Here is a 19,275-nt window from a genome sequence, read left to right on the forward strand (position 1 = left end):
AAAATTGAAGGAATGTGACTACTTGTACCCAGACTTGTTATAAGCCACTTGTGTCATGTGGCTGCCACAAACAGTAAGATAATATTAGTTCAGTATTAACAAAACTATAGTATTCCAACAATAGGAAGATAGAGTTCCATTATATTATCCTGTCAGTGTTGTGTCTGTATCTGGTTACTTTGTTCATACACCACACATATATTTACATTCTTATTTGTCCTTTTATCCATATGACTAACATTGGCATACATTTTAAAAGTAACTGATTATATTTGAATTACAAAGGCCAAAGCTATCTGATACATATTATTTTCTGATGTCCTAAGCCATGCTTTTTATTTTTTAACACCATTATCCTTTAAAATATCTGATAAATAAAAAAAAATTTAGAAGACTGTTATTGTATTAATCAGAGTCCTTAGGGACTATTTTCTATGACCCCATAAGAGGCATGAGTATTAGTTTGTTCTAATTATAAGATAAAATATGTAGTTGGCCAGTTATTAATTTTATGAGAAAATTGAATTTATTACAATTAATTAAAATTTAATTACAGTGGGGGTGGTGCATGCCTATAATCCCAGTGGCTCGGAAGGCTGAGGCAGGAGGATCCAGAGTTCAGAGCCAGCCTCAGCAAAAGCCAGGTGCTAAGCAACTCAGTGAGACCCTATCTCTAAATAAAATACAAAATAGAGCCGGGGATGTGGCCCAGTGGTCAAGTGCCCCTGAGTTCAATCCCTAATACCCTGCCCCCAAAATAAATTACAATATACCAATAAAAATAATAATCTGTCACATTAAAATACTCTTTAGGGACAGAATAGAGTTTTCTTCTATTAGCAGCTTACATTTGAAAATTAGAATTTTTATATTGGAGATACAAAGTTAAAATAGCTAGTATTTTAAAGTTATTTTCTACATTTTTACTATTATATCTGAATAAAATAGTCTTATCCATTTTATAAAATAAGCTTTAAGAACTTCCTTTATTCTTAATATGATCATTCCAGTTTTCTATTAAAGTTAAAATAAAATGAAATCATTTTCAGCATGTAGGGTTGTGTTTATATACCTTTTTCATGTTGGGAATTATACAGAAAAATCATATTAGAATGTATCTATTATTACATTAGTTATCAGTAAGAAAAATATTTACTTTTTTTTTTTTTTTTTTTTTTTTGCGGTACTGGGGATCGAACTCAGGGCCTTGTGCTTGCGAGGCAAGCACTCTACCAGCTGAGCTATCTCCCCAGCCCGAAAAATATTTACTTTTAACCTTAAATTTTCTTGAGTGGTATAGAAGCTAATATGAATGTTTTGGTTTCTTTATAGGTCTTCGGGTAACTGTACTTCTGACATCGTTCCTTATGGTTTTGGGAACTGGTCTAAGATGCATACCTATATCAGACTTAATGCTTAAAAGAAGGTAAATCCTATAAATTTAAAAAATTTTCACAGTTTTTCTCTTTTATTATAAAAATATGTTTGATTGTAAGCTTTTAGTAAACAGTTCCATTTTTATGATCACTAGAGAGTTACTTTATAGAAGCATTTATTTTTTTACCCTAAGTGGTGATTGTTTCAGTTTATTGTCATATGGAAGGTACTATACCAGTTGTTGTGGAAATAAAGAACAAGTTAATTTTTATGCTATTCTGAAGCTATAATAACCATGATAAAATGATAGCATAATTCACTGTGTAAGAGTATATATGTGTGTGTGTGTGTGTGTGTGTGTATTTCCCTGTCTCATGGGGTGATTTTATACTTTTATGGCATTAAGTGTGTATTTGTGTATGTTTGTGACACATACATGACACACACACACACATACCCCATAATGTACCCATACACACTTAATGTCATAGAAGAGTATAAAATTATACCGTGACACAGAAAAAGTTGTAACTGAGGCTATCAGAAAAGAAGAGTTTGTGAAAGAGTTGATAGTCAAACTAGGCACTGAATGATGAATAGAATTTTTATTTACTAATTTGTTCTTTTTAGTTGTACATGACAGTAGAATGTTTTTTGACATTATTCCCATTCTTCCTGGTTGTACATGATGTGGAGTTATACTAGTCGTATATTCATATATGAACATAGGAAAGTTTATGTCTGATTCATTGTACTATCTTTCCTATTTCCATCCCCCCCTCATTGCCCTTTGTCTAATCCAGTGAACTTCTATTCTTCCCTCCCACCTTTCCCCACCCCGCCCCATTATTGTGTGTTTAGCATATCAGAGAAAACATTTGGCCTTTGGTTTTGGAAGACTGGCTTATTTTACTCAGCATAATAATCTCCAGATCCATCCATTTACCCACAGATGCCATAATTTCATTTTCTTTATGGGTTGAGTAATATTCCATTGTGTATATATACCACATTTTCTTTATCCATTCATCTGTTGAAGGGCATCTAGTTTAGTTCCATAGCTTAGCTATTGTGAATTGAGCTGCTATAAACATTGATGTGACTGTGTCACTGTAGTATGCAGATTTTAACTTCTTTGGGCACATGCTGAGGAGTAGGATAGCTGGGTCAAATGGTGGTTCCATTCCTAGTTTTCTGTGGAATCTCCATACTGCTTTCAAGAGCGGTTGCACCGATTCACAGTTCCACCAGCAATGTATGAGTGTGCCTTTTTCCCCACATCTTCACCAACATTTATTGTTACTTGTGTTCTTCACAGTTGCCATTCTGACTGGAGTGAGATGAAATCTCAGTGGAGTTTTGATTTGCATTTCATCTCATCTAGAGATGGTGAATTTTTTAATATATTTGTTGACCTATTTATTTGTATTTCTTCTGTGAAGTGCCTGTTCAGTTCCTTTGCCCATTTTTTGATTGGGTTATTTGTTTTTTTGGTGTTAAAGTTTTTGAGTTCTTTATATATCCTGGAGATGAATGCTCTATCTGAGGTGCAGATGGCAAAGATTTTTCTCCCATTCTGCAGGCTCTCTCTTCATGTTCTTGATTATTTCCTTTGCTGTGAAGCTTTTTAGTTTGATATGATTCCATTTATTGATTCTCAATTTTACTTCTGTGCTTTAGGAGTTTTGTTAAGGAATTTGGTTCCTAAGTGGATATGATAGAGATTTGGGCCCATGTTTTTCTTCTAGTAAGCATAGGGTCTCTGGTCAATTGCCTAGGTTTTGTTTTTGTTTTTGTTTTTGTTTTTAATGCACCAAACATATTCACATTTCTTTTCTTTTCTTTTCTTTTAAAGAAATGACAGAGACTCAGTGTACCAGCTTTTTTCAACCTAAACTTAACATTACATACTTAAACAATCACCAAAACTTTACTAAGTTGCCAGCATTCATGCACAACTAGAAAACATCCTTAAATTTATGTTAAATCAGAAATGTATTACCATTAACGCACTAATATCTTTCATTACTAAATACTGAAAAAAAAAATTATTTCTACTGGAGACTCATCCTGGCCATGTTAGTTTACAGCAGGTTGACACTAGTTGGCTTACATGTCAAACACAATGGCAAGTAGATCCATGCTGGTTTTAGAATACAATCTTGTCCTAGCACTACTCAAAGTCAAGGGTCACCTTGGATTGCGTTTAATAAAAAAGCAAAGTACATGCACTGATTACAAACAATTTTAATGACAAAAAAAAAAAATGGCCCTATTTTGTGGTCCCAACAATAAACTCAAAAGTCTCTGACAAATAGGGGCTCTGCCAAGCTATTTATAAATACTTTAGATTAGGTACAATTATACTGAAAGTCAAATTTGTCTGAAATCTTCCAAAAAAATGTTCCTGTTAGTCCTCAAATGGTGTTTGTTATAGTTTAACATTTCTGTTAAGTGCCTGTGTTGAATTACTTGTTATCCAAGTGTAGCAGCAGCTCCTTACCATTTATCCTTAAGGAGTTAATTGGACATCTTCTTCAACTTCCACTCTTTCTTGACTATTCTCGACAATTCTTTTTATAGTGATTTTTCTGCCATTTACTATTTTGGTGGAAGTTGATATAGATTTGAAGTTACCCATCCCACTGCTGCCAAATGATGTAGAAGAGAATGAAGTAAGGCCATCATGACTTAGTGACCCAAATGAAGTAAATCCTGTATCCATTGAAAGCTGAGAAAAACGAGCCCGCACCTTGGTTTCTGCTTCCTCAGCAACCACTTTGTTTCCCAAAAAAGTCTTCAAATGATCTTCAAAGAATTTGAACAAAAATGGGTCTCTCTTCCACCAAAAAATTCCCAGAAGACATTGTCTGGGTTCCAGAATGTGAAGCCAAACTCAAAAGGACCGTCAAAATGACTTCCACCTCCACCATTTAAGCCTTCTTTGCCATATTTGTCTTAGATGTCCCGGTTTTTAGCATCGATAACCCCTCATGTGCCTCAGCTACTTGCTTGAATTTTCTCTCTACTGCTTCTTTATTCTCAGGATTTTTATCTGGATGCCTATTTAGTGCCAGTTTCTGATATGCCTTTTTGATATTCTCAGGTGAGGCATGTTCCTACCAACCTAGAACTTCATAGTAATCCACCATGTTTTAACAGAATGCTAGAACAAGTCCGAGGACATGCCGGACCCTACAGGGCCGCAACCCGGTACTCATGGTCCTGCTCGGGGGCGCTGGTGATCATGCCTAGGTTCTCGATCCATTTTGAGTTGAGTTGTGTACAGGGTGAGAGGGGTTTAATATCATTTTGCTACATATGGATTTCCAGTTTTCCCAGCACCATTTGTTGAAAAGTCTCACTTTTCTCCAGTGTATGTTTATGGCACCTTTGTCTAGTATGAGATAACTGTATTTGTATGGGTTTGTCTCTGTGACTTCTATTCCATTCCATTGGTCTACATGTCTGTTTGCCAATACCATGCTGATTTTGTTACTATATCTCTGTAGTATAACTTAAGGTCTGGTATTGTGATCTCTTCTGCTTCACTTTTCATGCTGAGAACTGCTTTATCTATTCTGGGCCTCTTATTTTTCCAAATGAATTTCATGACTGCTTTTTCTATTTTTATGAAGATTGTCACTGGAATTTTAATAGTAATTGCATTAAATCTGTGTAGAGCTTTTGGTAGTATTTTGACAATATTAATTCTGCCTATCCAAGAACTTGGAAGATCTTTCCATCTTCAAAGGTCTTCTTCTTTCTTTAGTTTTCTGTAGTTTTCATTGTAGAGATATTTCACCTCTTTTTTTAGGTTGATTCCCAAATATTTTATTTTCTTTGAGGCTATTGTGAATGGATAGTTTCCTCATTTCTCTTTCAGTTATTTCATCACTGATGTATAGGAATGCAGTGGGTTTATGGGTATTGATTTTGTGTCCTGCTACTTTGCTGAATTCATTTATGGTTCTCAAAGTTTTCTGGTGGAGTTTTTTGGGTCTTCTAAATATAGAATCATGTCCTTGGCAAATAGGGACAGTTTGAGTTCTTCTTTTCCTGTTCATAGCCTTTTCATTTCTTTTTCCTATCTAATTGCTCAGCTAGAGTTTCAAGGACTATGTTAAATAGAAGTGGTGAAAGAGGAGATCCTTGTCTTATTCCAGTTTTTAGAGGGAATACTTTCAGTTTTTCTTCATTTAGAATGATGTTGACCTTGGGTTTAGCTTATAAAGGCTTTTACAATATCGAGATGTGTTTCTGTTATCCCCAGTTTTTCTAGTGTTTTGAAAATGGATGCTGTATTCTATCAAATGCTTTTTCTGTATCTGTTGGGATAATCATGATTCTTGTCTTTAAGGCTATTGATGTAATGAGTTACGTTTATTGATTTCTGTATGTTGAACCACCCTTGCATCCCTGGGATTAACCCTACTTGATCATGGTGCACAATCTTTTTAATATGTTTTTGTATGTGATTTTCCAGTATTTTATTGAGAATTTTTGCATCTATGTTCATCATGGATATTGGTCTGAAGTTTTCTTTCCTTGATGTGTCTTTGTCTGTTTTTGGTATCAGGGTGATACACCAGCTTCATAGAATGAGTTTGGAAGGGTTCCCTCCTTTTCTATTTCATGGAATAATTTGAGGAGTATTAGTGTTAGTTCTTCTTTGAAGATCTGGTAGAACTCCACTGAGATTCATGTGTTCCTGGGCTTTTCTTAGTTGGTAAGCTTTTGATGGCATCTTCTGTTTTTATTGCTTGAAACTGATCTGTTTAAATTTTCCATATCTTCCTGATTCAGTTTGGGTAAGTCATATGTCTCTAGGAATTTGTCAACATCTTCAAGTTTTTCTATTTTATTAGAATATAAATTTTCAGAATAGTTTCTGATTATCATTTGTGTTTTAGTAGTGTCCATCATGATATTTCCTTTTCTGAAGAATAGAATTTTGAGGAACATCGTTAGGGGAATGATATTCCAGAGTTGGGAATAACAGAAGTGAAGGCCCATAGAAGGCATGTAACAGAAGCCTCTTCTGAGATGGCTGTATAGTTTCATTTGTGTGCCACAGGGTTTCTTGCAGCTGGGATCTGTGGACTTATTTTCATGGGATGCAAGGTATATAAAGATTTTAAGATTTTATTCTCACTTGGATTATGATATTAAAATTATTTTACTAGTAATCTGCAATAGAAAGATATTTTATTGATGACACTATAATTTTCTTAAACTGATATTTCTCAAGCTGGAATCCTTGGTATGGCCTTGAGAGTTCTTGAGAAATATTTTCCCTGTCAATAAGATCCATAAATTATTCAGGTTTTGGAGACCCTTGTCTATTAAGGTGTGAGAATGGATATAAAAGAATGAGGTTAGAAAAGGGTATCCTGATGATGAACGTTGTTGACGCCAACATGGAGAATTGTGCCGTCCTCCCTTGGCAAATTGTAAGCCACTTTGATTCTTACCCAGAGAAGTGATAGTATCAAACCTTTGCTAAGAAAACTACTGATTGAAGTATGATTGAAGGGTTGATTTCAGCAGGTGGAGACTGCCATCAGAAGACCAGGAAAGATGCAGTGAAAGCCCAAGTTGAAGTCATTCTTTAGTTTATTTACTCACTTTTTCCTTCTTTCATCCATTCAACAAAATTCATTGGTTTCCTACTAGGTGGGAATTGGAAGTATAAGAGAGAGACCTAAACAGACAAAAATTTCTACCTTGTAGATTAGTAAAATACATGGAATGTGCTGTAAGTGGGGGCTGGGGACACAGAATTGGGAAGAAAAATCTGGAATGTTGAGGGGAGAATGGAGTGATTTCAGGGAGAAAAGACCTTACTGGGAAGATAATCCTCTGGGATATAAAGTGGAAGGAAGTTACAGATGATGTAGTACCTCGGTCACTAGCATTCTATGCAGAGAGAACCACAGTGTAAACAGGGAGATAGGGGAAGAGCATACCTGGAAGGGAGGCCAGTATGACTGGAGATAAATGAGTGACTTCATGGGAAGCATGAAAGGACCTGAGGTTAGAGCAGTTATGGGTGGTGGTGTCAATGTGGGATCCGATCCTTTAAGACCTTATCAGCTTCTGTGAGAATCTCTTCTTCCTCTGAGGTAGGAAACCCCTGGAGGATTTAAGCTGAGAAGTGTCCAGGTTATAGGCTATTGTATGGAGAAGAGACTGCAGCTGCAGGCCACCAACATAGGAAGGGAGACCAGTTGGAAAATCAGTCAGTAAACCAGGTGAGAGATGATGATGGCTTGGGCCATCAGGGTTGCAGTAGTGGTGTGAGAAGTACCCAAATTCGGATTGTTATATTTTGGAGAATTTGCTGATGGCCCATGTGTGGGAAAGGCAAGGAGGAGGAATCCAGAATGCCTTCTTGCTGTGAAAAGTCTGTGGGAATGGAAACAATGACACAGATACAAGAGAGAATCTGAGAAAGAGATTGGATGTGACATGGTTGAGTCTCCACTCTAGAGACTATGAAATTGTTGATTCTATTAACAGGGAACACAGCAGAAGGGGGAAGTAGATTTTAGCAACAAGATGTTGACTTCTGTTTGCACAAGAAATTTTCAGTTTCAAAATGGATATTCATTTTTTAATTTTCAAAATATTTTCTCTTTTCAGGAAATTCAGGGCACAAGTACTTTAAAAGGAAGATAGAAAAATAATTTGGGTTCCTCTAGAAAGGTAGTCATCATTTCCCATTCTTCTGAGTTAGGTCTTGAACACATGACTTTCATTATTATATTTGAGACAGTCTTAATTTTCAAATATCCACAGAATTTTTTTCAAAAGATTCACAGTTTTTAAATATAAATTTCAATATAAGCTTAAACTCAATGATGCATTTTTTAAATATTTCTGTTAATATTTATGTTAGCCTTTATTCCGTTTGAGGCCATTTATGCTATTATTTATTTCCAGTCTTAAATCCCTTATATCCTTTCTACATATAAAATACTAGGAATAAAGATTTCACTCTGCATTGTGGTGGAGAAGGTCATATGAAAAGAAGCAAAACTCATAAAGAAATATAAACAAGACAGATAGGAAACAGAAATGAGTTCACAAGCATTGAATCTTTTACAAAAAAAAGGTTATTGACTTAATTTTCAACCTCATGTGTTCATCTATAAAGATATAGGAATAGTTCTCAAGACTTATTTTCTGTTCATACAGTATTTCTTATAAGTAGTATCGTTAAAATTTTTCAATGCAACTGGTAAAATGAAAATAATTAATTATTATAATTAATACAGTTATTACAATTGGAGCTTTTCATAATAGGAACTTAATTACCTTGATGGTAACTGGACCATCTAAATGATCATGTTCTTGTGGTAGTTCATACGTCTCCAGAAATTGTCCACTTCGTCTATATTGTACGGTTTGTACAGTGCCACTGATGTTAGTCATCATCTTTTTTTTTTTTTTTTTCCTTGTGCTGGTTTTGGGTTTATTTTGATCATTTTTTGTTTCGAAAAGTGGAAACAACATAAGCATTTGATGCTGTGAATCTCTCTCCGCAATAGTTTCATTGCATCCACAAATTTTGCTATGTTATATTTTAATTTTTGTTCAGTTCCAGATGTTTCCTCAATTTTTCCTTTCAGTAGTGAAAATGTATCTCAAAGAACTCAGAGAAAAATGGCCTCATGTATTCACCCACCTATTTGTTATTTTGTTGCTTTCTCTTTATCCCTGATGCCCAAGGATTATCATTTTCTTTCTGTCTGAAGGACCAAGGATTGTTTTTGTTAACAAGTCTGCTGGCTCTTTTCTTTATAGGAAGATATGTTTATTTTTCCTTCCACTCTGAAAAACTTTTTCTATATATGAGATTTTGATTTTTCTGTTTTTCCTTCGGGCACTTAAAGAAAAATTGCTTCACTGCCTTCTGTCTCACATCAGTTCTGATTCTTATTCCACAGTTGTTTAAATGGTTCCACGTCTGTCAATAAGGTATCATTTTCTTCCTGTTGACTTCAAGTGTCTTTCTTCATCCTTGGTTTTTAAGTGCTCTGGATGTGTCTGGGCATGGGCTTCTTTGGGTTTCTCCTACTGAGGTTGGCTAAGCAGCTTAAGACTGTAGGTTCATGTCTTTCACCACTTTTGGAAAATTGAACCTTAAATTTTTCTGTACTGTACTCTATCCTCTTGTTTTAGATCTCCGATAGCATTAACACTACATCCCCTCATAGGTCCCTGAAGGGTCTGTTCACTAAGAGTAACAGCAGCAGCAAACAGCAACACAAACTTTGTTCTCTCTGCTTTGAGCAAACTGTTAATACATCTTTGGGTTCACTCATACATATCTGTCATTTCTGTTCTGTTCTTTAGTCTATTTAGTAAGTCTTTTTTTTTTATTTCTGAAATTTCATCTTGTTTCTTTTGATATCTTCAATTCTCTACTGAGACTCCTTGGCTTTTTGTATTTGAAGAGCATTTGTCATTTCTTTGTGAATCACTTTAATAATCACTTTTAAATTCTTCATCAGATAATTCCTATGTGTATCATCTTATTATTGACTCTAATGGTTTTGTTTTCTCATGGAAGTTTCATATTTATCTAATTTTTTAATATTGATTACTTTCGAATTGTATTTCCAATAGTTTGAATAATATTGCATTTTCAATATTATTTTAACAGTTGACCTAATTGAGTTCAGGTACAAATTTCAACCAGTCTTATGTGCTTTCAATGTGGTTTCTCATATCAGAGCCTATTCAGTCATATTCAAATATGTCTTGAATACATGTATAACACTCGGTGGGTAGTCCAGGACCTTGACTGTGAATTGTCATGTAGTTCAGTCTTAAAGTCGATGATGTGGTATATATGGTTGGATCCATGCATGTGCCACTTGGAAATAGGTCCAGGAGTATCTTTATCAGATGGCTTTCCTTTTTCCTCCCTTACAGCAAGCTCCTTTTTATTTTTCTGGTCTTCGTCTCTGGTTCTCCAATCAAAAAGTTGGAGCTCTGTTTATTCACTGTGTTGTTACATACTTTTCTCAAGTTCACTTATGTCTGGAGCCATGCAGCATTAGGACATTTAAAAAAAAATCTGAAAATCATCTCTGATCAGAGAGGTAGGTTCTCCTCTCTTCATCTACACTGTGGATTCTTGGAATCCCTGTTTTGGCCACTGATGCTCACTTTGCCATGCTACTGTGGGATTTCTTTGGAGCTGGGCATGAGACAGTGGAGAAACAGAAAGGCAAAAAGTTATTTTCTCTCATTCTCTGTGATCACTGGACCACCGTTCCCTGGTCTTCGAACCAGCACTAAACGGGGCTTCTTCTGGAACTCTGCCCAGGCAGATACTTACTTCCAGCTTTTGGGTAGCTTAGAGTTCAGCCTGAGTGTATTGAGTTAGTAAACTCATCACATATTTTATGGTGCTTCAAATTCTGGTTTTCCTTACTCACCAGGTGCCATTCAATTTTCAGAGTCCTCAAATAGCTCCATTCATTGTTTCCTCCATTTTGCCCAGAACTGATAACTTGTTTTTGAACTACTGAATTATTGTTGGGTTGTTGTTGTTGTTTTGTTAAAGCAGCTAGGCCTAGCCTAACTTACTGAGTCCATTCCACCACCCCTTTGTTCTTGCATTGCACATTTCTGCAAAATTTCTTAATCTTAGATCAATCCTCAAATCCACCTCTCTGTCCACTATACCTGAGTGATGTGGTGGGCTAGAGAAAATTAATTTAGCCATGTGGCCTGGTAAGTTTCATTTGTGAAATATTTCTTTCCCATTTTTCATCAAATTACTCTTAATATTTGCCTTATTCTGCAAGACCTTTACTGCCATCCTCTTACTTTCAGAAAATGTCTTTACTATCTACTTCTCAGAGAAAATGTAGCTAGTAGGAAGCTTTTTTTTTTTTTTTTAACCTTTATTTATTTATATGTGGTGCTGAGAATCAAACCCAGTGCCTCACACTTGCTAGGCAAGTGCTCTGCCACAGAGCTACAACCCCAGCCCATGGAAGCTTCTTACTGGTCACTTTTAGGTGTAGCTATCTATGTATCATTCCTCCTGGTTAATATAAAGAAATTTCCTCCTTCCCTTCTCTAATTGAAGAGCTGTTGCTTCTTATACTCTGGATTCCATATCCTTCTGCCTTCTCATAGTATTCACACATTATTGTCTCTCTTTATTCCCTCTCCCACTGATCTTCTGCAAGGGCCCTATGATGGTTATTTTAGGTGTCAACACGTCTAAATAAAGGGATGCCTAGATAGCTGACAGAGCATGATTTTGGATGTTGTCTATGAGAGTATTTTTACAGGATATTGGTATATGAATTGGTGGATTCAGTGGAGAAGAGTCCCCCTTAACATCCAGTTGGCTGAGGACCTGGATAGAGGAAGAGGCAGATGAAAGGTAAATAAACTCTCTACTGGAGCTGGGACGACCTTCTTCTCCTACCCTTGGACATCAAAACTCCAGGATCTCTGGTCTTTGGACTCTGAGACTTGCACTAGCGTCCTCCACTCCATCCTCCCCACCCTGCCTGTATTCTCAGGCCTTGCACCTGAGACTAAGGGCTACACCATCATCTTCCCAGTTTCTAGGGCATTTGGATTTGTATTGAGCCATGCCACTGTCTCCCTGGGTCTCCATCTTGCAGGTGGCCTATCAGGGGGCTGCACAGTCTCTATAATCACATAATAAATTCCATTATATCTATCTCTCTATTTCCTATTAATTGTCTTCCTCCCTCCCTCCCTTTCCGTCTCCCTCTCCTTCTACCTCCCTCCCTTCCTGTCTCTCTGGAGCTAATTAGCTTGACTAATGAGCCTGACAAATACAGGCGCCAGTCCTTCAGTATATAACATAAAAAGTCTGTATTTTACTTTAAATAATGCAAAGTTTCCTAATGTTTCTCCTGCAATAGGATAATCTAGCAGCAATAAGAGTTTTTAGATCTATGAGACTTAATATTATAAAATTCCATTTTTTCCTCATGAAAAGTTTGATGTAGGTATCGTTGATTGGGTTGCTCTTCTAGATACTTCTTTTCTGACTCAGGGATACAAATTTCTTTCATCCTGACTCACAACCATCTTCTATATGAGGACTTTGGGGTTACTGTAGAAGGGAAGACATCATGAAGTACTTCTCTGCACACTTGGCCCTGAGTCACCTAAACACTTTACTCACAGTCCTTAGCCTAACCTGGTCCCTTGGCTCCACTTGGAGAGAGCTGGGCAATGTCATCACTCCCTGGGCAAATGCTTCCTAGTCTCATGTCTACACTGCAGAAGGGGAACCCATGACTTCAGTGTTCAGCAGTCCCTCAGCTACACTCCTTGCCCCTCATTCTGCCACACATCCATCCACGTGCACTGCACCAGTGATCTTTCCAAACTTGGATGTGATTGTGTCCCTTCCCCATTTAATACTCATCAGTTACTCTCCATAGCCCACTGAAAGAAATCCAACCCCTTCATCAAGGCACTCGAGACCATTTAAGATTGAGCCTTTCCAACCCCACTTCCTACAGGGTCTTGTCTTAGACACTAGTCTCAACAAACTGCTTCTAGTTCCCAGAAGCTACAAAAGTGTAGTGTGCCTCTGTTCATTAACACATGGTCTTCCATTTTTCTGAAATGTTGCTCTTTGCTATTTAGTGAGCACATTTCTACCTCTCCTGCAGAACCCAGGTAAGCACCTTCATTTGCAGCCCCACACTTAAGTGTTGTTGGTCATTTAGTTCCTTTATGTCACCTCAGCTTTTGGAAAACCTCCATAGTAGAACCCTCATACTGAGTTGCAGTTGTATTTTTACATACCTGTCTTTCCCTCTTTAAACTGAGTTCATGAGAACTGGGACCATGACTCACTATCTTAGTATTTCCAATCTCTAATGCAGTGTTGGCCATATGATGGATGCTTAATAAATGTTTGTGTAATGAAATCTAAATCATTGAATAACTGAGGTAGAATTTCAAATATTTCTTACACCTGAATTTTAGTTTAATATTTACTCAGTATTTTAAAATTTTTGGGCAAAATTATGAATTGGTGCTATAGTCACTCTATTTTCATCTAATGAGCAAGAATGGCATTAAATAATCAAGGCCTTATAGAAGTACACTCACATAAATTCTTGATTTGGTGAGGGCAGCTGCTTCATATTGCATCATTGAAGTTCTTGAAGGTAATACAAAGTGGGCTGATGTCACGGGAGCTTAAAGTGACATGGATTATTACAGAAAGAATAGCAAATATTTCAACTCTGGAGGGTCAAAGAGCACAGAGAAGAGCCATAAGAACGAAGAAGCCTTGAGTGACAAAGAAAAAAAGCTTGAAGAAACATTACTAAAGTCTGTAATGTAAAAATGAAGGGTGCAGAAGACCATGCTTCCCTGAACTCCTCTCTTCTGAACCATCAAAACACAGCTAAACTAGTTTAATATAGTTTTTAAAAAATATTTTTTAGTTGTAGGTGGACACAATATCTTTATTTATTTATTTTGATGTGGTGCTGAGGATCCAACCCAGTGCATCATCACATTGAGAGACAAGCAGTCTACCACTGAGCTACAGACCCAGCCCCAAGTTTTGAATTAACTGTATTTCCATTAGTAATTTTTTGAAAACCACTATCCATCCATGTTGCATATGGTAATTCTTAGACTGGTCGATCAGCTCATCACCACTCCATCTCTACGAGTCTATGTAAGTGGAAGTCACCAAGTCACAGTATGTTGAAAAACAACACACATATAAAACCAAATAACTCAATGCCTGAATTATGTCCTCTGAACCATAGTGAATTACTATGACAATTTGGGTGGTCTCCAGTGTGATCTGTTCTTGGACTTTGCCTCCCAGGGAGAGAGAATGAAGCAGGACTTTGATTTACCAAATTGAAATGAAGATCAGGAAAACTGTCCTTGCTCTGGAGGCTGGTTCAGAGCAGGACAGGAATTGGAAATGATCTCAGCCCTCATTTATGACATCAGTTATGGCAAGAGATGGAAGCAACAGTAGGAAGCTTCCCTCTCTGTAGATTTGGAGATCAGGATCACGGAGTCACCTTCTGAGTTGAACTAATGAAATTCACATACAGTGGATAAGATTAGCTCTCTGTTGCCAGAGACTGTCTGAAATAGGTGGGCCTTACGAAAATGCAATCAAGGTAGATGATTTGGATGTAATCAGAGAAAGTAAGTCAAGAATGTGCAGGACACTTAATCGTCTGTATTGTATGTTGGTAACTGTAGGCAGGAGGGGTGTGGCTGGAGAAGGTTGGTCACTGGAGGCATGCCCTGAAAGGATGCATCTTCCCCGTGGCCTCTTCCTCCCTCTCCTCCTCCCTCTCTGCTTTTCATCTCAGAGAGATGGAAATAAGATCTTTTGATCTTATCACAAACTGAGCAGCTTTCATCCACTGGGCCCTTCCACCACAATGTTCTGCCTCACCTTGGACTCAGAGCAATGGAATTGGCCTTCCATGGACAAAGACCTCTGAAACCATGAACCACAATTAAACTTTGCCTTCTCTAAGTTGTTCTTGTCAGATATTTTGGTCACAATGATGAAAAGCAGACTAAAACAGTATGATTCTAGTAAACATAGATTTTTCTAGAAATATACCCCATTGTGCAATCCTTTGCAGGTGGCAAAGTTACATTTAAAATGACTGTAACCAGGGAGGCCAAGGCAAGTGGATCTTGAGTTCAGGGCCAGCCTGGGTAACACAGGGAGACCATGTCTGAGGGGAAGGGAGTGAAAAAAAGAAAGAAAGAAAAGAATAGGAAAAGACTATACCAGAAAAGATGGTTTGTTTGCTAAATCATTTAATAACAGCTACTTAACTCTCTTGAGGAGAAAAAAATGAAGAACCTAGATCCTTGCCTTACCATTTATATAAATTACTATTGGGTTAAAAACTTAAATATAAAAAACAAGCCATAAAAATATTAGAAAATGATTATTTAAAGAACCTGAACATGTGGAAGGCTTTCACTAAGACACAAATCCCAAAAGTCACAAAAGAAAGGCATAAAACATTTGACTACATGAAAATGTAGAATGTCTTCATGATTAGATATACTATAAAACAAAGTCAAAAACCAAGTTAAAAAGTAGGACATATTTGCAAAAAAAAGGGGGGAAATTTTTTTTAGTTGAAAGTAACCTGTTTGAGTCAATTAAGAGAAACATCTCCTCAGTAGGAAAGTGGGTAATGGCTATGAGCAGCATTTTCAGAAATTAAAATATAAGTGATGAAAACTTAAGAGAATGTCACAACTTTGTATCATAATTAAAGAAAATGAAATTTAAAGCAGCAATTAGATGTCTCTAGTGGCAAAGATGGGAAAAAAAAATACGGTAATGGGCTATGTTGCCTGAGATATAGAAAAAAACAGGCACTGCTAATATGAGAGCAGTTTGCGCTATCCTGTTGGGAGGGAATTTTGGCATTATATCAGACTGAAAATATACATTTTTTTAACCCAGTATTTGCACTTGTAGAAAATTAGCCCACATATGAAGCTCTACCAGTTTGCAGTGACTGCCATATTTGTGCAATTTAACTTGTAACAGCAGAAGGTTGGATGCATCCCAGGTGCCTTCAACAGATAACTGGTTATGGTGCAGTATATCCTGGAACAGTATGCGTCTGTAAAAGGAAGTAAATGTTTAGTAAGTGCTGATATGGAAATATCTCCAATATACATTGTTAAGTAAAAAGGAAAGTTTAGAACATTATGATTAATTTGCACCTCCATAGAAAAAAAAGAAGGAAGGAGATATATGCCAGTTTTGGGCAAAGACTAATTTTGGAAGAAAATATTACCACATTGCTTTTTCTGTAAAAGGCCTAAGGAACTAGAAGTCTGGCCTACAAAGGAAATAGACTTTTTATTTTATCTTCTTCACCACTTCTGGAAATATTTTTGCCATGTGCATATATTACCTTTTTGACTAAGAGCACTAGTTAAATAAAACTAAAATGCCTACATCAGAGATTCAATGGTGAAATTAAAGAAAAAGGCAAGGAAGGATCGTTATGGTTTGGATATGAGGTGTCCCCCAGAACTCCTGTTTTAATACAGAAATGTTTGGAGATAAAATCAATGGACTATGGGAGCTGTAAACTAGTTGTAGCTTTGAATGGACTGACTAAGTGGTAACTGTAGACAAGTGGGGTATGGCTTGAGGAGGTAGGTCACTGGGGCCTGTCCTAGAAGGGTGTATCTTTCCTGCAGCCCCTCCCCTCCCTCTCTCTGCTTCCTGATCCCACTGTGATCTCTGCAAAATGCTACCTCATTTTGCTCACCTTGGGTCCAGAGCAGTGGTGTAACAGTGGTCCACTTTATGCTTTGAGTATAGCCCTTGCTGCTCTGCCACTATGACTTATTTTTAAAGTGCACATTTTTCTTTCTCTTTCTCTCTCCCTGCTCCTCCCTAATCTCTCCCCTTCCCTAATCTTAGAGGAAATAGAATTACTTTTCTTCCCCATCCTCGGCAGAATTATCTGCCCTGGAGCACACACCCACCACAGGAACAAAGTAATTCAGACTTGGGGGAATGGCACCAAAAGATCTCAGAAATGACTGTCTCCCAAAGTAACAATTGAATTACAACTCTGGACAAATCACCTCTTTAAAAGCCCCCTGCTCCTCTTGTTGGGCAGAATCACAGCTTCTAGGACAGGAGTTCCCTGTGCTTCCCTTTACTAGCAGAGTGATAAACCTTTTTTTCCTTTTTCTCAAAACAACCATGTCCTCATTATTGAAATAGCATCAGGAACAAGGATGGAGCTTTAGGTAACAATGGAGTTGATCATCTATAGACGAACCTCTGAAACCATGAAGCCCAAGTAAACGTTTCCTTCTCTAAATTGTTCTTGTCAGTTATTTCGGGCACAATAACAGGAAAGCCAACTAAAACAGAAATTGGTACCAAGATGTAGGATCATTGCTGTAACTAACCTGATCATGTGGTCCAGAAGCCTTCGGAGCTGGTTTTCTAGAGGAATTTTGAAGTTTGGAGACGCAAGCTGAAGGATATTATAACAGGCTTAATGGATGATTCTGGTAGAAACTCAGAAGAACAAAATGCTGTTAGGAATGTGGACTGTACTCATGAGGTTCAGAGGGAATTGAAGACTCTATTGAAAATTGGACTAGAAGCTACTCATGTTATGTTCTGGCAGAGAACTTGGCTGCATTTTTCCTATTTCTTAAGACTTTGTGTCAGGCTGAATTTTAAAGTGATGGGCTGACTAATCTGGCAGAGGAAATTTCAAGGCAGCACAGCATTTATCTAGTGACATGGGTATTTCCTGCAGCTTTTGGCCAGGATTACTATGAGAATCCTGAGCAGAAAACAGCACAAAAGGAATTTCAGAACCCTGCAGTTTAGCCAGAAAAGTGCATGTAAAGTTGGAACCAAGGAAGTTGTGCATGTTGAAGAGATGATAACCCCTAAATAGATGCTAATTACTTTGCACAGAGACAATAAGATGCCTAAAAGTCACCTCAGGAATTAGCAATTTCATATCCATAGCAGGCTCAAAGATGAAGGAAGAGAAATTCCTTTGAGAAAAGATCATGGGAGCACACTGCCTATCCAAAGGGGCCTAGGAAGTTGTTTCTCCATTCCTGAGCTGTGCAGTTAGTCAGATGCTTCTGCCGCTGTGATTCTAGGGGACCTGGGTATAGCACAAGCTGGCAGCAGACCTTGCCCAGAGTAATGATGTTGGCTGTTTATGGACTGAGACCTCTGGAACTGTGAACTTCAGGTAAACTTTTCCTCCTCTAACTTGTTCTTCACAGATGAAAAAACTAATTAAAACAATGATTATATGTAAATTTCCTCAGTCTAGAAATGTAAACCTTTTGATGTAAAATGAGTAATCAGTAGATTTAGGAACTAAGACTCTTCTCTGTAAAATACATAAGATTCCTAGATTAGTATTTTTAAGAATAAGATCTACACCCAAGTACAGTAGGGCACACCTGTTAATCCCAGCAACTTTGGAGGACGAGGCAAGAGGATAGCATGTTCAAGCCCAGCCTTAGCAACCTAGTGAGACCCTGTCTCAAAATACAAAAAAAAAATTTTTTTTAAATTAAAGGACTGGGGGATGTAGCCCTTGCAGTGGTAGACTGTCCCTGGGTTCAATTCCCAGTACTGTAAAATAAGTAAGTAAATGGGTAAGTAAGATCCACTGACCACCAGGTTATTAAAATTACAGATGTTGGCCCGACTGCAGGCCTACTGAGGCTCTGGGGAAAACCATGAGAATAAGCAATCTTAACAAGCTCTTTTAGTTAATCTTATGCTCATTTAAGTTTGAGAACTACTATCCTAAGAGCATCTTCATTTTTTATTTGATCTAATTGATTATACATGATAGTAGAATGCATTTTCAAACATTGTACACAAGTGGAGCATAACTGCTCATTCCTCTGGCTATACATGGTGCTGAGTTACTCCAATAGTGTAATTATACATGTATATAGGGTAATAATGGCTGTCTCATTCTACCGTCCTTCCCATCCCCACCACCCCATCCCTCCCCTCATTGCCCTGCATAATCCAAAGGTCCCTCATTCTTTTCTACCCCCCCCCCCCCCCACTATGGATCAGCTTATCAGAGAAAACATCCAGCCTTTGGTTTTTTGGGATTGGTTTATTTGTCAAAATAAGAACAATAACAGATAGATAATGTAGATAAATATGTAAAACATTCCTTCAAAGTAAGAAAAAATGTAACATAGCAAGAGAAAAAGACAAGTACCAAAAAGAAATGCAAACTAAGATAAGGAGTTGCCTTTTGGCCTAACAAATGTGGGTAGGCACAATAACTCCCCATCCATTTACTAAACCAGTAAATGTGACAT

At 37.2% G+C, this 19,275-nt stretch overlaps 1 protein-coding gene and 1 pseudogene across 2 annotated transcripts in view; one reads left to right on the forward strand and one right to left on the reverse strand.

The window, feature by feature from the left end:
* SLC49A4 (solute carrier family 49 member 4) overlaps window positions 1-19,275 on the forward strand; it is an 89,732-nt gene that overhangs the window by 10,098 nt on the left and 60,359 nt on the right. The window contains exon 2 of the mRNA XM_079155316.1: window positions 1,333-1,426. Within this exon, the coding sequence (XP_079011442.1) occupies window positions 1,333-1,426 (94 nt within the window). The remainder of the gene's footprint in view (window positions 1-1,332; window positions 1,427-19,275) is intronic.
* Window positions 1,460-9,816, reverse strand: LOC306670889 (dnaJ homolog subfamily B member 6-like; annotated as a pseudogene). Its single transcript has one exon. The product of its transcript is annotated as a dnaJ homolog subfamily B member 6-like (transcript).

Source organism: Sciurus vulgaris, assembly GCF_902686455.1.
Source record: "Sciurus vulgaris genome assembly, chromosome: 10".
Lineage (NCBI taxonomy): Eukaryota > Metazoa > Chordata > Mammalia > Rodentia > Sciuridae > Sciurus > Sciurus vulgaris.